The sequence below is a fragment of the Drosophila tropicalis genome, unplaced genomic scaffold (assembly GCF_018151085.1).
Source record: "Drosophila tropicalis isolate 14030-0801.00 unplaced genomic scaffold, ASM1815108v1 contig_593, whole genome shotgun sequence".
NCBI classification, from domain to species: domain Eukaryota; kingdom Metazoa; phylum Arthropoda; class Insecta; order Diptera; family Drosophilidae; genus Drosophila; species Drosophila tropicalis.
In genome coordinates, this window is record NW_027173070.1 from 9,448,915 (window position 1) to 9,472,494 (window position 23,580).

Sequence of the window (23,580 nt, forward strand, 5' to 3'; positions counted from 1 at the left end):
TTTCCCATCAATTTCACATTCTTTACATTTGATTCTTTGCTTTTTATCTTCTGCATAAGTACGCATACGCAGGGTGGGTCTGTGTGTGCTTATAGGGTGGTCTTTAGGAAAGAGGCCATAGGAAACGTTTTCCACTGTGTGCAGCAATTTACTTTTAAACCGAGCTAGCTTCTGGCTTATGACAGTTTTCATAATTTTTATCATTCTTTGAGTAACAAATGTCTTAAGTGAGGCAAAAAAGCAGGAGCAGTTTAGCTCACAGTTTTCATTTCTTTTAAAGGATCACTTCTATTTTTTATTTGATTATTATTATCTGTCCATATATTCATCTATCTATTCGTCTATTTATTCATCTATCTATCCATCAGTTTATAGATCTATCCATCTATCTATTTCTCTATCTATTTCTCTGTCTATATATCTATTTATCTATCTATCTATCGATAGATATATCTATCTATACATCTATCCCTCTATCCATTTATAAATCCATCTATCTATGGATAGAGATCCATCTATTCCTCTATCTATTTACATATTTTTATATATCCATCTATCTGTCTGCCCTTCTCTCTAGCTATCCATCTGGGTATATTTCTTTCTCTATGTACCCATTTGAAAATCGTCTTTAACGATAACAAATCTCTGAATCTTTTAAGTCAAAATGTTACATTTTTCTAAAGGAATTTAAACTTTCTAGTTTTGCTTAATATTAGATGTCACTTTAGTTAGTCTAAGTACGTTAACTAACTACACCATAGTTAGCCCCAATAATAAGTAAGGGATCTCCTATTTGCTATAATCTATTTATAACTTCAATAATGCCGTTTAAGTCCTAGTAAATCTTTTGAAATAAAGTCCACCCCTGTAACTTCATGTAAGTCGTAAGTGTTGGGTTTTTTTTCATCTTGTTTTCAATTGATTTAATATGCAGAGTCGTAAATTCCTTTTCAACAAAATGTATATATGTATGTGTGTGTCTGTGTGTGTGCGTCTAAGTAAAAGTGTTGGTGTGTTTTGTGGCAGCCACAAAATCTTTCTTTTCTTGTTTTTTCGTACTTTTTGTAGTTTTTTAACCTTATCTTTTGCATTTATTTCAGCGCTCACACACACACACATTACGTGAGCTGTCTGTACTAAAAACAAATCAATGCCCCCTCCCCCTTCAAACCCCTTGCCAACCAACAAACCGCCCTGTTATCCTGTCATTCCACCACCCATTCACCTCTCTCACTCACCTGGGTGGTTTATTATGCGTTTAGTTTCATTTTGTTTGTTGCACGTTGCATTGATATTGCTTTGGCCAACTTTGCACATTTAGATTCGCGCTGAATGAATGAAAAGTGTTTTAAATTTTCATGCCAAAATGAAAATGGTTGGACAAAAGGAGTAATACATTTTGCGGTTGCAAACTGCATTTGTCACTAGATTTTCTGTTATGCTTTTGCACATTTTTCACTCTCCAATATAATATGTATCACCCACCCTATCCGGCTGCCGCCCCTACCTACACCTCTGCCACGCCCCCCTAGCTAGTCTAGGCAATGTTTGTGCAACGTGTTTGCGGCACTGTTTGCTGAGCTTTTCTCGCTTGGCAATGTTTTTTTTCTCTCCTTTTTTGTTTTTGTTCATTTTAAGTTCAGTGTGTTGCCTCTGTTTTCAATTTCAAATTGTTTGCTTATGCATATTTTTTGAGTAAATACAAATACAAAAATGAAAATTTCATTTTTAAAGCTGATAAGTTTGCAACAAAAAACCCAGTTAAAGTCGTAAAGTTTGCCCTCCAGCTTCGTTCAAATGGCGAAATTTATTGGCCATATGTATATATTATTATAGGCGACAAAAAAAAAAAAAGGGAACAGAGTGAAAAATGAGGGCGGGGTGGGGGGAAAAAGTTGCCTCCTTAGGGCAAAGTAATAGAGTTGGCTTGCAGTTTGCGAGCTACTAAAAATAGCTTTTCCACACGCTTTCAGTGTGTTAAAAATAACATAATATTTTTCATGGTTGTTGTTGCCTTTAAATTGAAGAAATATGTTGCAAGTTGGCGTGTAAAAGGCAGTGGGCAGTATATACAGAGACTGAGACTGAGACTGCGAAAGGGGCTTGGGCTGGAGCGGGGGGAAAGGGTCCTAAAAATGGCACCCTGCCGGTTACAAACTAATAGTTAATAAAATGCTTGGGCTTTAAGTGGTAACCCTTCGCCCTTCGCTGTTCAACTAACTCACTCAGCATTTCTTGCCACTTCAAACGGCGGCTCTAAGTTTCTGGTCGCGCTTTGAGCTTGTGGTAATCAAAGTCAACAGCAAAAGGCAAAAATGTACCTGTTAGCATGTATACTTACACACACACACACACTCACACACACTCTCTCTCTTTCCCTTTACACACTTCATTCCACTACACTCGAATGTGCACCTGCCTCTTTGAGCCGCGATGACGACGACGACCCGGCCTGGTCCTGAGTCCTCTATGTGCTCCATCTCCGTTTCGTTCTCCATTTGCTGTCTTAGTCTTTTGCAGATTTTAATGCCTGCGTGTCATGAATGGCATCGCAATGTTTCCACTTTAGGGTTGCCAGACACACACACCGCACCGCACCGCACATGCCGACCCTCTCATACTTACTTCACCCCTCACCTTGGCATATCATCGTTTTGGGTTGGCTTGACTTGGCTCGGCGTGCCTTTTTTTTTTGTATGTTGCCTGATAAAATTATGACATATGAAACTTTGGCTGACATCAGTTTGTGTATCAGTGTGAGTAAGAAGGGGGCGGGGCGCTTGCGGGGAGATAAAGGCATGCAAAGTATTTTTTACCACATTGCCTCTTTTGTTCCGTTTCGTTCCATTCCGTTCTGGCCATAAACATGCACACAGAAAAACAACAACCACAACTACTATGTCGAGCTGGTGACGTAGCCGATAAAGTGACTCGTCTCAAATTTATTAGAGCTCCCAAAAAGCCACGAGCTACACTTGATTAAAATGGCTTCAAGTCGTAAGTGGATATATATTTTATACACATATACATATGTATATATGTGTGTATGTATGTACGTAGCTTTGGGTAGGGCAATGTTTCGGTTAAGCTGTGAGATCATTAAGTGCCACATTACGTATACGCATTGACTCTTAGCTGCCTCAGCAAATGTGGCAAATGGATTGAGCTGAAACTGGACTGGGACTGGAACTGGAACTGAGACTGAGACTCAGGTCTTTGTCTGGGACAATTCCGATGATTCTCCTGGGATGATGTTGTTTTTGGTCTTGTCTGCTGTCATTGCACATTTGGCGTTTTAATTAAAACGAAATTAACTCCTTGCCAACCCGAAACACATTGCGTTAAAGCCTGGCGGGGCGGAATTCATTTGCGAAACCGCATTTTTTAATATAAATTGTAATAACTTGGATATTGTCTGTGATGGAATGCAATTCGCCAAAAGGTGAGAAACACCCACAGAAAACAATAACAATAATAATAAAACCAAAAGGAATCCAAATAAACAAAAACTTTAAAGACATGAACTGGATAGAGAAATGGCAAGAAAAAAACCAAAGTTCTTAAAGAATTCATTGAAAAGAAGAAACGTCTAGAGACTTGAATGTGAAATAGTTTCTCAGAGCGGCTTTTTTTCCCCCATTAAACTTAATCAATCTATTGCGGTGTATTTCTATATTAAGTTTAAGTTCAATTGTGTTTTGTTTTTAGGTGTAGGTGGGCGCACTTTGAAGAAGAAGGAAAATCATTTGAATAGCTATTTTTATAATTGATTCACCTTACCATAAAATAAAAACTTTGTCTAGGCAAAAATCGATTCCCAAATAGTATATTAAATATATTTAAAATTCCTCAACCCTCTAAGCTTAATGATTTTTAAACGATTGTCATAAAATTGAAGAAATAACAGAAACTAGAAGTTTTTGGAAAATTTGATAAATTTATTTTGGTTGGGAATAAACCAATGAAACCTTTTGAACCTAAATTATTTTCTCAAATTATTAAAAAAATGTTTACTATTAATCCTTTTATAATATATTGATATACTGAGGGTTAAGGAACTTTGAATGAAAGAAAGGGGAAATTGCCAAGTATTTGTACCTAAATTTTTAAGGCTTTGTTCTTTGAAATAATCTTTGATATTTAAAAAATAAAATGTATGAATTCCAATTATATTTGGGCTGTTACGTTCTTTACAAAGAATTTTTAGTTGTTGGAATTGAAAAAAAAGTGCCTAGATGACAGATTGCAAAGAGAAAAAAATGTTGCATGAAATTTAAAACAAAAACTAAATATATTAACTTAAAGGAGGTGGAAAACTTTGGTTTAAATAGTGATCAACTTTTTAATATCTTACCAATTTTATGATATTTTTGGAATAATTGACAATTGTTTCATATACACAAGAATGATTTAGTTTCCTCTCCTGGAAATTCTTAATGGTCAGTAATTTTTCGCTTCAATTTCTGCCTAATGAGTTTTTGTATCAAGCATGGAGTAATTCCTATTAGAATAGGAATTAAAATAGAATAAGAAATCTCTCATTAATAGTTAATTTGCTCCACCTTTAATTGAAAACTAAAGAAAGAACTTAATAACATCTTTTAAAACCAAACATTTTGTCAAATAAATAATTTTTATCACCATTTGGAAGTCTTTTGAAAATAGAAAAGTTCCTTTAAATTTATGATACTTTTTGTACCTGAATAACTTTTTAACTGGCATTGCTGTGCATTCTTTCAAATTCATAATTGTAGATATATAGATACATATATATAGACATCTAAAAGAGGACATTGCTTTATATATCTCTTCTCTTCCTGATAATCATAGATTTCCATTTTGCTAGAACGGATGCAAAGCGGCTACATAGCATTATAAGCACTGCGACAAAGTTGTATTACACTACTCAAAATACACTATGGCAGCAAAAAAAAAGGCGAAATAAATTCAGTTACACAAAAAGCCAAACCAAACGAAGCCATGCCAAGCCAAGCCAAACCAAAGGCAAGTCCGAGTCCGGCAGGCAAACACTTTGCCGCAGTCTGCAAAGGCGCAACGAAGCGGCAACAAAGTTGTTTCAGTCTCCCTTCGTTTTTTGCTTTATTATTTTATTTTATTCCCCCTTTTCTTTTTTTTTTTTTTTTTTTGTTCTGTAAACTCTTCTCCTTTATGAGTGCCGGGCGAAACGAAAAGCGAACAAAAGGCATCCATGGGCCAGGGCAACAAATTTTTTGGCTTTGAATAAGTTTTACAGTTTTGATACTTTTTTTTTTTTTATTTGGGCAATGGCTCTGCCCATCTTATAAATAAAAACATATTTATGCAAGACTAAGACCAAGGATAAGACTAAAGACTAAGGATGTGGATAACCAAAAAAACAAGAAGTGTAAAACAAAAGTGGCAATTTGTATTTTCAGAATATTTCCTTGCCTCAAGGCAGGCAAACTGAAAATAAAACCAAACGAAAAGGCAAAAACCAAAATAAAAAAAACAGCAAGCAAATAAAAATTATGACCAGATTCTGCGACGTTTTTGTAATTAAATGTTTGGTCAGTGCTTATTATTTAACATTTGATAGCGATTGCAACATGCAGCAGCAGCAGCAACAACAACAACTACAAAAATAAGCAACATCATCCCAGCGACCGCATCAATTTCGTAATAAATTCTACAAAAGGCATTTGGCCTTGTATTGTGTGTGTGTGTATAGTGAGGGGGGCGTGGCCCAGTAAAGTCTGATACAGAACAGACCACAAAAAATATATAACCAAAAGGTCTATACGCTTACTTTTATGGCAACGAAGTGTAAATACCCTTGTGAGGATTTAAGACATTTGGCAATTTTTGAATTCTTAATTGTGTTTAGATATATTTTGTTTCAATTTGCCACTGTTAATAGTTCCATAGACATTTGTCACTCAATTATACTGAGGATAGACATCAAGAATCATAGTCGATAGGAAGGGTGTATGGAATTTGTCTAATAAAACTCTGAGCTAATCTAACCTAGCTTAAATAAATCATTAATTTAGTTATTCATTCATATATTTATATAAATTTTTATAATTCTTCAAGATAAATATATGAAATATAGTTTCAAAAACCATTTACGAAAACTTCATATTGGGTTTATTTGATATAGTTTCCCTCTAATCATTTATCTCTTCATCAAGCCCTTTTAATCAAACAGCATAAAAATATCGATATACCCTTTTCGTTTAAGGGAAAATAAAGTTCTTTCGAAATGCTGCCTCACATAATTTATTTCGCATTGGCAGCGATTCTTTTGAAAACGCCCTGGAAACATGCAAATTAACTTCAATTTTGTATTGTTATTGTTTAATATCTTTCAGATGCCAAAAATTTATGTTTGTTTTCATATCGGTCTTTGTCTGTGGTATTGTTGTTGTTGTTGTTGTTGTATTTTATAAGCCGCTAATTTTAGTTAATTATGACTATTTTTTGATTGTCATTCAAATGTTAAGAATTTTGATGTGGAATGATGTAGCATGATCATAATGTTCATAATCTCATGATGTCATAATGTCTGTCGGGAAGGTGAACATATTTTTTCTAGAAAACATTTTTTCTGGTGTTATTTAGCTATTCATAAACAATATACATCCATGTAGATTTATGAATTTCCTAGGTTACACATGGCATTGCAATCGCATTGTCTTCTCGGTCGAGGGGCAATTGTATTCAAATCAATGTAAGGCATAAAAAAGTTTTCGCTTTCCGCAAAAACTCCCTCACAATCCCTTTTAGCTCACTAGATGCGGCCTTGTTACTAATAACCTCAATTCAAAATGCACACACACACACACACACACATATATACACGCTGTAGTTTGTAAACAATATGGCTGCAGTTTAGTGCTTCTCACAGCGGTTTGCCTCTTTTGGTCGATGGCTTGAATTTGATGGGAGGCCATCATCCATTCATCCACCCTCCATTTGGCAGGCGAAAATGGGGAAAAAGTCTTCAGGGTTCTCATATTTCGCCGCAAGTTTTCCCCTTTTTTTGTTTTTCCACATCTTGTTTTTTTTTTTTTTTTTTCTTTGTATATATATTTATATTATTTCTCTCTTTCTACTTTATAATGACTTTTCACTTTTCACCAACGCGCGCGCGTTCTCAGATTCAGATGCATGACCATAAGCTCATATAGGGAAAATCTTGGCAGGGAGTATAGAGTGGGGTTTTGGTATTATGACAACCCAGCTGGCAGCTGCTTTCTGCCTGAGACAGAGACAGGGAGAGTAAGAGACCCTCATCAAGTCGCGTTGGAAGCCAGTGAAAAGTGAGTGTGAAATGTAAGACCTGGTCTTAGTTATGGTCTTGATAATTAGAGTACAAATTTGTTTTGCACCGCTTCAGTGCCAGGCGAAAGTAAATTTACAGTAAAACAAATATTAAATGTATGAATGTAGATCTCAAGCCATAGAGGGGAGGGATTCCGGGGGAGGGCGCTAGAAGTGCGTGTGTACCTCTCCTTTATAACTGTAACTGATAAATGCAAAGAATTAAAGAATTAATTAAAAGAAAAATAGAGAAAAAGAGCTAAGTAAATTTAATTAAACTGCTCGGGCGGCAGGCCAAAGTCGAGGCCAAGACCAAGATGGGAGGCCTGTAAAAAAACGTTCATTAAAAACAAAAAAAAAAAAAATAAACCCAGAGCCCACAATTGGCCAAAGCAACAGCTGTGCGCATTTCCGTAGTAGCCACATCTATCTACCATCTATCCATCTATCTATCTATCAGTTACAAATTGTATCGAGTGCAATGCATAGAATTTATTGCTTCCTGCTTTACGCCAAAACCGAAACCGAACCGAAACCAAACCAAAGCAAAGCAAAGCAAACTAAAACCAAACTAAACCAAAAACCGCCAACGACAAACGAGGAGCAGCAGCAGCAGCAGCTGTCGAGAGGCTCAGGCTGCTAGAGTCTAGGCAATTATGCCATTTGACATAATTCATAACTGCTGCTGCTGCTGCTGATGTTGTTGTTGGTGGTGTTGCTGTTGGTTTGTGCTATGACCAGTTTTGCCAGTGAAACGACCAACTGCAATTGCAACTGCAACACGGATGCATCCTCCTCCTTTTGTCCAGGCTTTGTTATCATAAATTTATGCGCTCGTTTTATAAACGACAACAACGAAAGTTGTTTGATGTCGATGATGGTGCCTCTGTTGACGATTACGATGATGATAATGATGATGATGACGACGACGATGATGATGAGTATCTATCTGGCATCAGTGTCCAACTGGGAGCTGATTCCTTCTCTAGTTGCAATTGCAATTTCTCCCAACAATCTCTCATGGGAATCAGGTTAACTTTACTGCGAGAGAGAGCAAGAAAACTTTTTAATAAATTGACAAAAGTTTGTCATATGCATTGTTTGAGCTCGCGCGCAAGTGACCCATTCCCGATCCCCTGGACTGTCCTGTGTCCCATGTCCTATGTATGTACGTATGTATGTATGAGTGTACACCCATTACCCTTGCCATGAACGCCAACTTGAAGCCAAAGCCGCAACCGCATCCAGCTGGATGGCCCATTTAACTGGAGCTTAAGAGTGGGCGGTTTTAGCCTGTTTTGAGTTTTACTTTGACTTGGCTTCATTTGTTGCTTGTTGGCCAAAAACTGCAGTTATGCCGTTTTGATGAACTTTGTGCCTCAATGACTTTAGTTTTATGACCTCAGTCAGCCAGTATGTTTGTATGTGTGTACATGAACCGATGCAAGTTCAGTAGCTTCCTAATAGTTTTTCTTCTTTATGTTTTTCACCTTTGTCTTTTTATTTACTTCGCCTCGCCTTTTGCAACAAGTAATAACTTTCTTTCTTTCCCTATACATATATGTATGTATGTTTGCCCTCAAACTGTTTTTAGTGTATTTCCCCTTCGTATTGCCATTTTATCTGTTTTTTCTTTATTTTTCACATTATGCATGAAAACTTTTCCGTTCAGCCAGCGGAAAATAACAACTCATAATGGCTGGCAACATTTGAAAATTGTTTGCCAAAGTCTTGTCAAGACTTTTCCGAGGAAAAAGTTTTTACACTTCTTCTCGAGAAATTATTAATAACAAACTATTGATGACCTTGTCGAAAGTTACTCTTTCATTCTCTTTCTCTCTCTCTCTCTCTGGCTTTATCTCTTTACTAATTAACATTAATTAAATGAAAACAAATGGATGACTTTATTTATTTTATTCATCAATGCAAATTTTTGAAAAAGCTGCTCAAAATTTTTTACTTGCAGTTGTTATTAGAAACTGTCAAAGTTAGTAAACATCTTAAAATTTGAATTGCAAACAATAAATTATATTTAGCATTATGTGTGTGCATTTAATTATAGATTTTATCTTTGTTGTTCAAATGGTTGACATTCCAAATGGAAATGCATAATTTTCAAGTTATGCCCAATGAAAATGATCTTAAAGGTTTTTAATTTTCATTAAGGAAAACTATTCTGGAGAAGCATTAGGTATAAGATTCATTCAACATTTTTAATCACAACTGTTATTAATGTTATCGAAAATGTACCTCAATTTTAATGTGCAAGTCAAAGACAAATCAAATCTATTCAATATCCGTTTATTCCATTTAGACATTAAAATGTTTCATGTTAATTACTCAATTAATGAAAACGTATGCCATTCAAGTAGTTTCTAGAGAAATTCCTCAATTCTATTTATGTTTTTGTTGAATTACTATTAAGATATAACTTGTTTAAGAAAAATTAATTGTGAGCACAATTAGTTAGAGAAGAAACATGACCTTAAAGGCAAACACCAACTTCCGCTTTTAACGTTTGGAAACAACATTTGCTTTATCTGAGAGTGTCTTAATCTGTTTCAATTTATGTTTTTGTTGGTCAAACCTTGCCGTAGTTTGAGGTACATAGATACATATTTATTCACTTACTCTGCTAAATTCAAGATGAACAATAATTTGGAAGATTGATTGAGATGATTCACAGATTTTAAAGAATTATTGAAGAAAAGGAAGCTTTAAAGTCTATGATATAAATATTATAAACATAAAGGAAGGTTACGAAGAAGCATTGTTTTTACAAAAAGGTTCAAGTTACAAAGCACAATGATCACAATGAATAGTTTTACAGCCTACTGCATACTTTAGGGGATAATGTTCTCCCCACGTTTCTCTGTCTGCCTTTGCTTAAAGTTAATATTATGTACATAACATAATGTTAATGCTTAAAGTCTATTATAAAACAAATTTCAATATATCTTAGATTAAATTAATTATTCCAGTTGGGGGAAGTGTGTAACCTTCTTAGATCCTTAGATCTTTGCTGACATTTGGTTGTAATAAATCAAATTTCAAATTAAATCAAGGAGATTTTCCACTTTTCCCTCTTGTTAAACTCAAAATTATCGATAAAAATCAAAAGGAAGGCCATATATCCACAATTTGTCATTTATCCATAACTATTTTGCATGTAAAGTCTCAAAACGGATTTGGAATGCTTCTTTTAATTCATATGCAAATTGAGAAATAAATTTGGCCTTATAGTCCAGTTCACTTTTACCAGAAGTTAAGCTCTGATTTGTTTTGTAGGTGTTTATCATGCGAGAACTTTTCTTTTTCTATTGAACTGCATGTAGTAGCCATTTTAACATAAAACTTACCTTACAAAAAAAAAGTAATGGTTGCACAAAGAGATTTTCCATATATGCACTCCTTAAATAAACTTTCCCATCTGCATATATGTATATGTACCTACATATGTATGTATATGTAAATGCTGGGCAACAAGCTGTGCACAGGTAATTACCTCTCTGTGTACCTATAAACTTTTCATACAGAAAAGTAAAAACTTATGCTCATATTGTATTTTTGTACTCCAATTTTTTGATGCAGCAACAGTTGTTGTTGTTGTTGTTGTTAGTGTTGCTGTTGCTTTTGCTGCCTGCCATGTGTTCTAGTTAGTTGCTGTTCATTTCACATGCCGAGCAGTAAGTTTGTAATATTTGTTTGCATGTATACATATATGAAAGTATTTATGCTCATGCCATCATCATCATCATGATCATCATCATTATACTCACTCATCATGCTCAGAGTTTTAGTTCATTTTTACTTTCAACTACTGTGTGCAAATGTGGCACATGTCGTCGGCACAAATTGTAATCAAATGCAAGCAAAAAGGCAACCAAAAACAAAAACGACAAACTCTTTTAGTTATTTTTGTTGTTGCACCTGGTAGAAATATGTAAATACATACATACTTACATATATACTTATGTATATATATATGAAGAATAAGAATTTTCACTTTTTCTCCATTTGAGTGGAAAGGCCCTGGGGCAAGAACCATTGCATGCTACATGCAAAAAACACAAGCAGCAGCTCTACCAACAGCCCAACACTCCTTGTATTGCTGTTGTTATTACTTAGTTATAGTATAGGATAGTATTATTATTGTTATTGTCAATAATTTGATTTTGATTTGCCTTGATTGGCAGACACTTGAAAGTGCCAGGATGGCATGAAAACAAAAAATTTATTTATTATTTATATGTAAGAATTTACATACAGTTCAAGGTTGCTCGTAAACATATTTTTTTTCTTAGTAGAATGGAATCAAACTTTCGCTCAATGTTAAACTATTATTGATTTAACTAGAAGATACATATATACATATTTTGCTCTATTTTTTTGTGTCCTCTATTTTTTGTTGTTCAAGGGCTTGTCCATCAAACAATTAAATAAAAACTAATTACAAAACTAAAGTGTCAAGCAATTGAGGTAGTTGCAGTTCAAGTGTCAAGTTAAAAAAGTTTGCTGCACTCACCAGAAAGTACCCCAAAAACAAAAAAAAAACCCACACAAAGCTCTTATATGTAACTTTAAGTGCAGCAGACAACATGTAAAAAGTATATACATCCATATATATACATTTAGTCAAGCAGAGCCAGACCCAGGCCAGACCAAAGTAAAGCAAAGCAAACCAAACCAGAGCAGACCTAAGGAAACTAACGAAACGAACTTATTTCTTTTTTTTATGTCGCTGAAAAATGGCTGCAACATAAAAATTGACCTCAGCAACAGAGGCGGCCAAGCGACGACGACGACGACAACGACAACAAGCACAATGTTAGTTAGATTCCAAGTAATAGACATAGAGAGGTGGGCAGGGGGTGGGGGCAGAAAGCCCAGTCAAAAGTAGAGCAACATTGGCGAACTGGCCACACAGAGACCCAAAACACACACCAAACGATCATTGCAACTGGCATCCACTAGAGTTGGAGTCCGAACAGAGCAGAGCGCGTGTCTATGGTGGGCAGACAAATTACAGTAGCCAGATTTCTCGTCTTCAAAGTTGTTTTGCATTTGCAGCCACGCCTCGAACGCCTCCAAAAACTAAGACTTAAAAAAATAAAAACATACCACCTCACAGCCTCCACCTACCTCCCTTATCTAACCAATGGCTGGCTGCTACACGCGCTCAACATGTTTTTCTTTTTATTTAAACATTTTTTCTACTCTGCCAAACCATTGAGTTGATGTCAGAGCGTATTAGCTTTGATAAAGAGTTTGATCTCTAACAATTATAGATCATTTAGAGTTAATTCTATATACATATGTGGTTCTTTAGTTCGACTGTGTGACAGACCAACCCAATAATGGGCCCATTACGTTTAAGAAGACATATCCCAAGAATTTATTTGACTTGCAAGAAAAGGAAGACTTCGGATAGATTGTGCAGGCAAACGAAAACATTTAGAAATGTGTCTTTATATGACTTTATACAGAAAGCTATCAAGTTTTATTATTTATAAACTAATAAATTATTAGTTTGTTATTTCAAAAGGGACTACTCTACTGGATCCATCCCTGATTCTAGATGTTAACTAGATGGTTCCCCTAGAAGTGGATCCTAAGGAACTCTTATCGGCCCATGCTACTTAGTAAATAACTCCCTTCATATAGGGTATGCTCAAGTCGTTGTAATATATGTATAGTTTTTCTTGCTGCTGTTTGTTCATGGCCCGTAAGTTAGTTTTATTTTACTTCTGTGTGTCTGTGTTTTTTTCTCTCTCCCTCTCTCTTTCTTTCTTCAAATGCTCCAAAGAATGTGGTTTACTTTTTGGATGAGTTAACAAGCTCGTGTGGTTGTTGCTGTTGTTGTTGCTGTCTGAAGTGTACATGATTTTGAGTCTAATTTTGGTAGCCACAAATTTGTCATAGAAAGTGTTTTTGTTAGCTTAAATATACTTACATACATACATACAAAAGCCATTGATCATTTGTATGCAACAATTTAAGTCAAACTTTTGACTATAATTGTGATTTGTGGCTGACTTAAACTGGTTTCACTTACCAATCAAACAAATGACTAATATATTGTTTGTTTGTTTATACTTTTTCTCATTACAGGAACTGCAACTGCACTTTGTTAATTTGCTCAAGTAAAGGCTGGCTTTATTTTTAGGGTAAGTCAAGTAATAATAGTTGGAAAAGTAGTTAAAACTTAAATCGATATGCATAAACGACTAAAGTTTTGTGCGAAAATAAATTGTGTAACAATTTTTTGGTATAGGAAAACCCAAGGGAAAGGTGGAGAAAAAGTTTGCTAGCCCCAAACGTTGCCCTCGCATCTGTGACGTTTGGCCAATTTGTCACTTGAAATATACTTACCACAAGCCGATTAAAAGCTCTTCAATGACAAATGCCTGTTCTTGATTTGTTTTTACTTAAGACGAAGAAGTCTAGGCCAATTTAAATTGACTGCTCGTTGGCTTAACGGCACATGCCATTGGCTTATTTAATATATATTTTTAAATATTTATATTTTTGGTTTTGGTCATATGGTAATGAGGCCTAGTTCTTTGGACCATAAACAGATTATCAGCATATTTGTGAGTGCTGTTCACTTTTCTTTTTAAATAGTAGTGGAAAGAGAGAGGGAGAGAGAAAGAGAGATGCTGTGCTTAATACGCACTTGATTCTGCCACTCTGACGATTGACTTAGTGAGGCGTGGCCTCATTTGCTGTTGCTGTTGCTGCTGATGTTTGTCCCATGACGACAACGACCCACGCTTTTGAGATTTATTGCTCGCTCTGCTTTGGCCTGGGCTGGCTTGGCTTGGCTTGGCCTGGCCTGCTCCATCCAAGCTACGAGCTGATGGTGCGATTCTGATGGTGACTTATTTATGTGACTGTTGGATGGTTGGCATGCGTGGGCAGAAACAGCAGCAGCAGTAACATCAGCAGGGCAAAGTTGGTTTTTACGTCTTTTTCTCGTTTTTCGGCAGCAAACGGTTGCAAATCGTTGCGAATTCTCTACCCCCATATCTTTCTCTATTTATCTGCCATTCGCTGCGTATCTTTTTGCCTCTTTCACTTTAAGTTTTTTTTGGAAAGTTTAGAGCTGCGTGGGCGGTCAGTTAGGTTAGTGAAATTAGTTGCTACTTTTTGAACTGATAATCAAATTATTTATTACTTGCCAATAGCCATGTTCCTGCTGCTTGCTGTCTGCTGTCTCCCTTGCTGTGTAATACAATTTGAGAAACATTTTTTCCGTTTTGGTTGGCAAGTCGGTAGCATTTTGGCGCTTTGACACCAATTGTTGCACGCCATTGTTAGGGCAATTGTTGGTGTTGCTGTTGTTGTTGTTGCTGTTGCCGCTGTTGCACGTCACTCAAATGGCTGACAGCCAACGAAGTTCGTTTCGTGCTCAAGTTGAATCTGAAGCTGTGTAAAGTTAAACTCTTCAAGTGCACACAAACACACTCACTCTAATAGGGTGCCCGTTAGTGAAGGTCAAAAATGGTACCACCTGCACTTCTCCCTCTCTTGATGCAATGAGCAAACCTTCAATTTAAACAGGAGCGGCTTTAAATACCTAAAGTGCTTACAATAAAGATCAGATTTGTTTATTCCAAATTCTAGTTATTTGATAAATATTCTTTACTTCATTTCCTGGACTAGGTTCATGTAATTGATATAAATTTGAAAATAATTTGAAGCCAATCATAACTTCACACTACAACGGATACATAAATTATACAAATATGCAAACATAGAAAGAATATATATACACATATGGCAAATGGATATGTCATTGATAAAATTTATTTGCTAATTGTCATTGATATATCTTAATTATATAGTATGTGGGTTGATTTACAACTTCAGGCATTAATTTGCCTTCAAATACATAGAATAACAAATGCTTACTAAAATTTTGGATATGGCCTCATCTAGTCACTCCTAAATCCATCCCTGACAGCTCAACAAATTGGACTATATGTCTGTGTGTGTGTGTATAAACTTGGCTGGTCAATGACGCTTTTGTGGCTAACTTTTATTTAATTTTTTGTTTTGTATTTACTTTTTCGTTTCTGTTTTACGCTCTTCATACACTGCTAGGTAGTTAAAACAAAATGCTAACGGTAAACATATTGTTTATATATACTCTGATTTCAATTATTGTGTTGTTTTGGCTTTTGATTAACAAGATTTCGTGATGTTTTCTTGATTTGCAACCTGGCAATTAAATTAAATAAATATGTGAAGCATAGAGAGAGAGACAGAGAAAGAAAGAATATATATAATTTGTTAAAATTATGATTTTTTAACCTGATGACTCAATAGCTAGTAAATACCGCTTGCTAAAAGAAAGGAAAACACTGACAAGATACTTGACTGACTTTTCATATACTCTATAAAGATAGTTATGCGACTTCAAGAACCCTAAACAACACCAAAGGGCACACAGGCGCCATCTAGTAGCCAAAGCTTACTTTTAGTGACCATTTATATTATTCATATATACCCAAAACCTTCACCCTAGGGTTAGAGGGTATAAAAAATACATTTGGCAAATCATGAATATTTTATGAACTGCTCTCGCGCGTTTTCTGCTTTTGTCTTTATTATCTTCTTTACGTTTTCTTGTTATTTTTTGTTTTCGTTTTTTTTTTTTTCCTTTCTGGTTGTGCCCTCATTACAAAACACAAATCATGCATTGCGTTTACTTAACGGTCTTCAAAAATTAAAAAAAAAAAAAAAAAAACCGCAAAGCTGACAAATTTATTGTCGCCGTTGACATAAATATCGGTAACAGTCGTAATCGAGTAGAGAGACAGGCAGAGAATTGACCCAACTGGAAATGTGTCAGACAGAAGTAAGAAATTTGCCAAAAAATCGTGCTGTAAGTGACATATATACGGGCGTATAATATATACACAATTTATCAAGTTCTCATTATGCATGGCGGGGGCCAAACAAAAGACTCAAGCAACGAACTTTGTCGGGAATGGCAAAATGCCAGCAACAACAATAACATCATGTGAAAATAATCAAAACGTTTTGTATGTTATAGATACATACACATACATACATATTCTTACTTACGTTTGTGTGGTCGTCGGTCTGCTAAGAGATCAAAGAAAGGTTTCTTTTATATATTTCTTATATACTCTACATTTGCTTTCTGGGTATATTATTATTATTCTGGGTGAATAATTAAAAATTCTTCTTAATCAAAATGTCAATTATTAAACAATTTTTCAGCATTTACTTCTGCACTTCTGTTTGCAAATTGTTTTATATTAAAGTCAGATAGAATTTTTGTATTTTTATGTGGTTGGCTTTGTTGAAAACCTAAACAAAAGGCATATTTAGTTAATATCTGCCAAATAAATATTTAATTATTATTTCAAAAAGTAATTTCAAGTTCGTTCAGAGTTCAAGTTTAGTTTAAAGTTTAATACATTTTATTAGGGCTCTTATTTTAGGGTCAATTAGTAATAATAATTATCTACCACAGGCAGCTGTAGTTTCGTTCTAATAACAAAGTTATCGAACAAATTTAATAAAAATTTTGCAATCGCTGAACCATTAACTAAATATTAACTCCTTTAATTGTACATGTGGAACAACTTAATCATTACCTGAAAACTACTTATTTATAGTTATCTTTATTAATGTAAAGTAAATGTAAACTTAGCATTTTTGAATGGTATATATCAAAACGATCTACAATTTCATTAAAAATTCAGTCCATACTTAAAACGAACTTAAATTCTTTATTAATCTAGATCACTTCTTTAATGGCCAATAAATAACAAGTTATAAGCTGATCTATTAACTATTTTAATGAGCAAAAGTGCATCAAAATATTGCCAATAGGTTCCCGGTTCCTTTAAAATACTATAAATATTTATCTTTCACTTTCTGCCGTGGTCTTTATTTGGATTTTGACTTATTAAATTTATGTATAATTTATACTTTTGAGTTTTTCTCCTTGCTGTTTTGCTAATAAGCTGTTAAATGCCAAAAATGGATTCTCAGTTGAGAAATTTCACTTTTTTCTTTTGGCTAAAAGAAGAAAACAAAAAAACATATCAAAAATCTGAAATCTAACCGGTTAGCGCGCAGTTGAAAATTAATTTCTTTTTGGCAATTTTAATTAAAGCATTCTGTTTGCTTGTTGTTGTTTTTTGCTTTTTTTTTTTTTTTTCCTAGTTGAGTGAAAGTTTTTCCTTAACGAATTAGTTTTATTTTATGGTCAATTGTCAAGCTTCCGGCTGACGTGCAAAAAATGTGTGTAGAACCATTTTAATTTAATTAAGTTAAGAGAGAGAAATAAGTAAACCGTTTTGGAGAGTAAACAATGCACAATTTGCGGCGAATTAAATGGCATTTTTCCACTTGGCAGCAAAAATGGCCAAAACAACAAAATGCGAAGCAAGTTAATTAATTAGCAAAAGCAAAAAAAACCCAAAATAAAGAGCGTTAACAGTTATGCTTTGTCTTCATCTTGACTTATTTTGAATCTTCTTTCTGGGGGAGATCTTTTTGTTGATTTTCGTATATTTTTTTTGGGGGATACTTTGGGTAAACAGAATATAGATATATGTACATATGAAAAGATGTGAGGCAAACACTTGAAGTGCTTCAGAGTTGGTTATTTTGAGGTCGGCTGAGGGAAATGTCCTTCTGCTGTGGCAGAAATTCTTGAGCGTACATTGACATTGGAGTTGGAGCTTTTGGAGTGCGCTTGCTGCTACAGTGAGTTGAATTTAACACCTTTTTTGTTATGGCCGGCATGTAAAGACCCAAAAGCAGAACTAGGCAGTGCCCAGAACTCAGGCACACAACAATGGCCAACAAAGTTGCTTCTGCAACAACATTGCAAAGCAACAGGGAAAAAAAAAAGAAAGAAAAAAAGAAGAAAATACAACAACACACACCAACTGGCAACTGGCCACAATGACAACAGCAACTGAGACAACAGCAGCAGCTAGCCCTTTAAAGGACTGAGCAATGCACTCAAAAAATTGATGACCCAGCACAAGAACGTGACGTGATGCGACTGACAACTGCAAAATGCCCAGATCGGGACTCGGTAGAGTCTAGAATTTAAACCGTGGGCAATGTGACGGTTTTTAGTTTGAAATTGATTTTCCCCAAGCGACTGCAAAGCATGAAACAAAACACAAAATGTTGACCTTGCTTTTCTTGCAGTGTCTTCCGAGTGTTTGTGTTCTGTGTTCTCTATCTCTGTTTCTCTCTCCGCTTATCCCAGGAGACTTGACAATTGTTGGCCATAAAAGCGCTAAGCAGCTGCCCATTGTTGGGGTTCTAGTCAGCCGTTGCACATTAGAACGCACAACTACCAAATATAAACAAAAGACTTAGGCAACAAACCAGCAAAGCAGCACCACAAAACCACAATCAACCAACTAACCACCAGCACCACCCCAGCAATATCTTAAACACAATGGCGCGTGCTAAGGCTAAAAGCCTGTTTTGGCCATTGCCATTGCGTAGCCACAGTTAAGGCACATACATACATAAACCTACTCGATTCTTGCACTGGTCATGAAACTGCATTCAACCACCCGCCAAACACCACCCAGTGTCCCCTCTCCGCTCTCTATATATGTAGCTCTTTCTGTAGCTCTTGGTATTGAAGTGTAAGCCTGTCTTTTGTCTTGCTGAATTGAGATCTAATAAAGTCAGCCATGTGGCTAACGAAAGTTATTTATGCATGAACAAGTCTACTTAGGTTTGCATGCGTCATCGGTTGCTGTTCATAATTTATGCCAAGACTCGCCCCCAGCAGCACCACTAGCAGCAGCAGCAGCAGCAGTTCCACTACCACCAGTACTTGGTACACAGAAAAGATGGCGTGGGTGTTAATGGCAACAACTACACTCGAAGTCGACGTCCAAGCTAGGCAAATACTCAGCTGTGTGTATGGAAAACAAGCTAAACAACTACGACAAGAACACCAACAATAGCTGCAGCAGCAGCAGCAACAACAACAAAAGCAGCAGCAACAGTAACAACATTTCAGCTACAAAAGGGTCGACGACTTTTGCGCCCGCATTGAAGGCAGAGGGACGTCTATAAGGAAACAGAGAAGGCTAAGGAGGATGAGGAGAAGGAGGAGCACGAGGACTGCAGCTGGTCAATGGCATAAAGCAAATAAATGGAAATTGTTTAAAGTTAGCTTTGGTTTATGGCCTTAGTCGTTCATGCTAATTGCAAAGGAATGTCCACCATGCTAATGGAGGAAGTGGCCAAGTGGCGTGGGTTGTGTTGTATGCTGTTAATTGAAAAGGATTTCAATTAATTCTAAAGATGTTGAAAGGTGATTGAGACGACGACCAGCACAAAGAGGCCTTATACAAAGTATTTTATAGATTTCTCTCTCTCTCTCTCGCTCTCATATCTTTTGTACTCCCGTTTGATGAACTTACAAATATTTTATTAGAAAAATTCTAATCACGTATGGTTGAGGGTTGAAAATGAAACGGTACAAACGGTTCACCGGCTCCATTAAAGAACTTCGATTGGAATTCCACCCAATGTAAACGCAATGTATGCAGAAATGCTGACAAGCCCTCCATCATCACCAGAATGGCCACTGTGAGTATGGCCCAAAAAAAGAATACAAATGCCAGAACTGGTACACCCAAATAAATGGGTAACTTATTATGTAGACCCTTGTGTAGAATCATATGCCACAGGACCTCAGACAGTTGATTGTGAGCCAAGGATAGCGCCCAAAGACGTAGATAGGATGCTGTATGCGAAACAGAACCCAAAACACTCTCAATTGTATGGATGCCCGAGTGGATCCAAATTTCCGACATATCAAACTCAACTGCATCGTCAACGGTTTCCGGTTTTTGATTTTTAGTATTTGAACTGCTAGTTAAATCGTCCTGATATTCTAAAGAATAGCCCCGTGATGATCGCATACCCAAAATGGTATCACGTCCCTTTTGCTGCAAGTCCTTAATATCTCGCTCCTTGTGAAGCTGTTTCTGACGCCGTGTCAGATAGATGGGCTTACCGGCCAAAAGAACGGGAACAGCCAAAAAGGCAACTGCCACTAACATATATTCCACAATTCGTTCACCCGGAAACATTCCCTTATTACATTTCTCATCCAAGGGCTCGCTACTCTTCAAAAGCATCATGTCAATGAAGGTAATCAGCACCGATGGAGCACATCCCGAGTTATGGGGATGCGGTTTTAATCCACCATATACTAGCCACTTGAGGAAAATGAGAAAAACCAAATAGCAGAATATACAGGTCATAAACACAAATTGTGGTACGACTACAAGGAACAGATCCGGTTTACGTTTCAACAGAATACAATTTACAGCCGCTAAACTTAGACCGAACATCATTTGGCCAATGCCCAATATAATGGCCAACTTCATTTTAAGAGAATTTAATGTGGTAATTGAATCTTCGCCACAAATATGCCATATAGGATCCAAGCCAAACATATATGGATCACCCGAAAAGAATTTGTTATCGTTTGGATTCATCATCAGCTCAATACGCATATCCTTCAATGTTGTAGCATTATAGCGGCAACTCCAACTAGAACCGAATATATTCAATGACTTGGATACAACATCATTATAGATGAATCCTATATAAATAGAAAACAGACCCATCAATAAAATAATGTAACGACCAGCGAATAGAATATTCAAGATCTCATCCTCGGATGGATTGGTGCGACTTTTTCGCTCAATGCTCTTCTCTTTCATGATCAGTGTCATGGCAAATAAGGCCATTAGAATGCCATGACCAATGTCACCAAACATAACACCGAAGAGAAAGGGAAATGTTATGATTGTATATGGAGCCGGATTCAATTCTCTATAATCGCCCATTCCATACGCATTGATTAGATTCTGAAATCCTTGGGTAAACTTATTTAAACGAAAATATGTGGGCGGCATATGCTTGAATTTGCGTGTCCTCTTCAGGAGTATGGGTGGATTGGACACAAATTCACTGTCACGTTTCGATGGAGCGTCTCCATCTGCTCCGCCACTCAACCGTGAGCCGCGCTTTAAAGCCGCTCGAATGCCATCGATCTCCGATTCGGGCACAAAGCACTCGCATTGCAAATAATTTCGGTTTTCCGTTCCCCCGACAAGCCTAAGTCGATTTAAGAGATCATAGATTTTGCGAGATTTACGCAAATTAATGCGCATAACATACAAATCGACAGCAGTCAAATCTAAGATATTCTTACGCATCTCGAAACTCTTTCGCAATATCAAATCCAAGTCCCTAACCTCTTGGTTGAGGTGCATAATTAATTGCTGCCTCTGGCGCGGGGTTTCAGGACACTCGTAGATGGTAACATGATACGATTGGCACACCTTAAGCAACTTGGTGCGTATCTGTATCGATGTGGTTATCATGAGCAGCGCAAATTTTCGTACTTCCTGTGCTTTAGACCCATGATATTCCTTAATGGGTTTGGACAATTCAGCATAACGCACCATTAAATTGAAGCCAAAGAAACGATAGAGTAGTAATTCGAAATTGTAAAACTGATCGGCTCGTATGCATCCAATAATATAATTCAAATGTTCGCTAGATGGTTCTGCCTCGGCAGTGTCCTTTAACAAATTCATAATGACACTCTCCGAATACAAAGGAGCGGCAACTTGTCCATGCTCAGAGCTAAAGAATTTATCAGCCTTTTCTATGGCAAATTTCTGCTCAATTATACTAGACCGACGGCGAATGAGAGACTGAAAATTTTCCATGACCGCTGCTACCTCAATATTCATCCGACGTAAACGTTCATCATAATCCTTAATATCCCGCTCACATGGACGATTATCTCTATCGACCTCTGGATAGAAAACTCGATCGATTTCCATCAGTTTTAATTGATCCTGAAGGTAATCAACAATCCGCAGGAGTTCCTGGCATAACATTACTTTTTTGGTATAGATACCATTCATTACGCGATCCTCGTCGTAGACATTGTTGAATTGTATGGCACCGTGATGACCAACCTCTACCATAACATTGAAGGCGTTCTCCACGTGCAGCAATATATGGCACAATTCCATTTTCTCGCTACGAAAAAAAGCTTTAGCCATGATCTCGCTGGTGTTTTGTGTGTGTGTACAAGTATTTTTGGGATTTTTTTTTGATTTTTCTCACTCTTTGTTCGATTTTGTTTGCTTTTTCACTTCTAATTGATACGTTTAAGCCAATGCTTGCTGTCTTTTTTCCCCTCCCTCCCTTTAGCCAAGATATTTGTTTTGAAGGCAAATAAGTAGCTAAAAAGAAACATGTCAAAGCGCAACTGCAACAAACTGCAGATTAACGGCGATAATTGTAATGTTTGCATGCCGAGTCCAAAAACCAAGTTTCAGTTGCAGCAACTCCCAACCCCAAAAAGAAAAACAAAACAAAAAAGATCTAACCAGCAACAGCCACGCCTATGTCATGCAACAGTGAGCCAAAGCATTCCGCCTCCAAAAAACAATAATACCCAAGCTCTGTCACTCCCTGTAACTCAAAGTATTTCTCAGACAATTCTCTGTCTTTGTTCTTGCCCTGGGTAAGTCAGAGGCACTTTGCAGTACCTTGTACTAACTATGTGCAACCATAACTATGTTAATAGATAATGCATATATTTAGATGAATGACACTAACAAGTGGATACATATAGAATGTATTACATGCCATTTAAAGAGATACACAGAAGTCTTCAGGTATATGTAGTAGCACAATATCATTAACGAACCCATAATTCATTCTGAAAGTAACCAGATTCGACTCATATATGAACAAGTACTTTATTTCAATAAAGACCTTAAATAGGCATCGATCATCATTAAGAGCTCATGATTTAGGTATAAAACGAAAATTCTAAAATAATTAGTTGCCAACTTAATTGTTCAAAATTTCAAATAGTTAGGGTATAAGCATATGTATATACATGTCAAGCAAGAAGCTTATAAGGCTAAAAATTGATGCGGATTAATACATATAATGAAGAATATTTCACTTCATGTAGTTTGAATTTCCAACTGGTTTTAGCGTCAAGTTAAAGTATGGCAATTGCAACTCTGAGCTTTTTAGCAAAGTCTGCTGTTAATGGTAACTTTGTGGTTCTTAAAATTGTCTCTATTTAAAATATTTTCTCAAATTTAAAACAACAAATTTAAAACAACATAAATTAGCTAATGAAGTTTCTAAATCTTAACTATTAAAACTCTTGGTTCAGTTTAACTTGTGAGACAA

At 36.2% G+C, this 23,580-nt stretch overlaps 1 protein-coding gene and 1 long non-coding RNA gene across 2 annotated transcripts in view; one reads left to right on the forward strand and one right to left on the reverse strand.

Annotated features, from left to right (window-relative positions):
• The window catches only part of LOC137576932 (uncharacterized), a 46,684-nt gene that overhangs the window by 22,034 nt on the left and 1,070 nt on the right, over positions 1-23,580 (forward strand). The window contains exon 2 of the long non-coding RNA XR_011032349.1: positions 13,417-13,472. This is a non-coding gene — a long non-coding RNA (uncharacterized lncRNA). The remainder of the gene's footprint in view (positions 1-13,416; positions 13,473-23,580) is intronic.
• Vha100-3 (Vacuolar H[+] ATPase 100kD subunit 3) lies at positions 19,741-22,486 on the reverse strand. The gene has a single exon (XM_068290457.1). It carries the CDS (start codon positions 22,425-22,427, stop codon positions 19,776-19,778), a length of 2,652 nt encoding a protein of 883 aa, XP_068146558.1. The 5' UTR covers positions 22,428-22,486; the 3' UTR covers positions 19,741-19,775.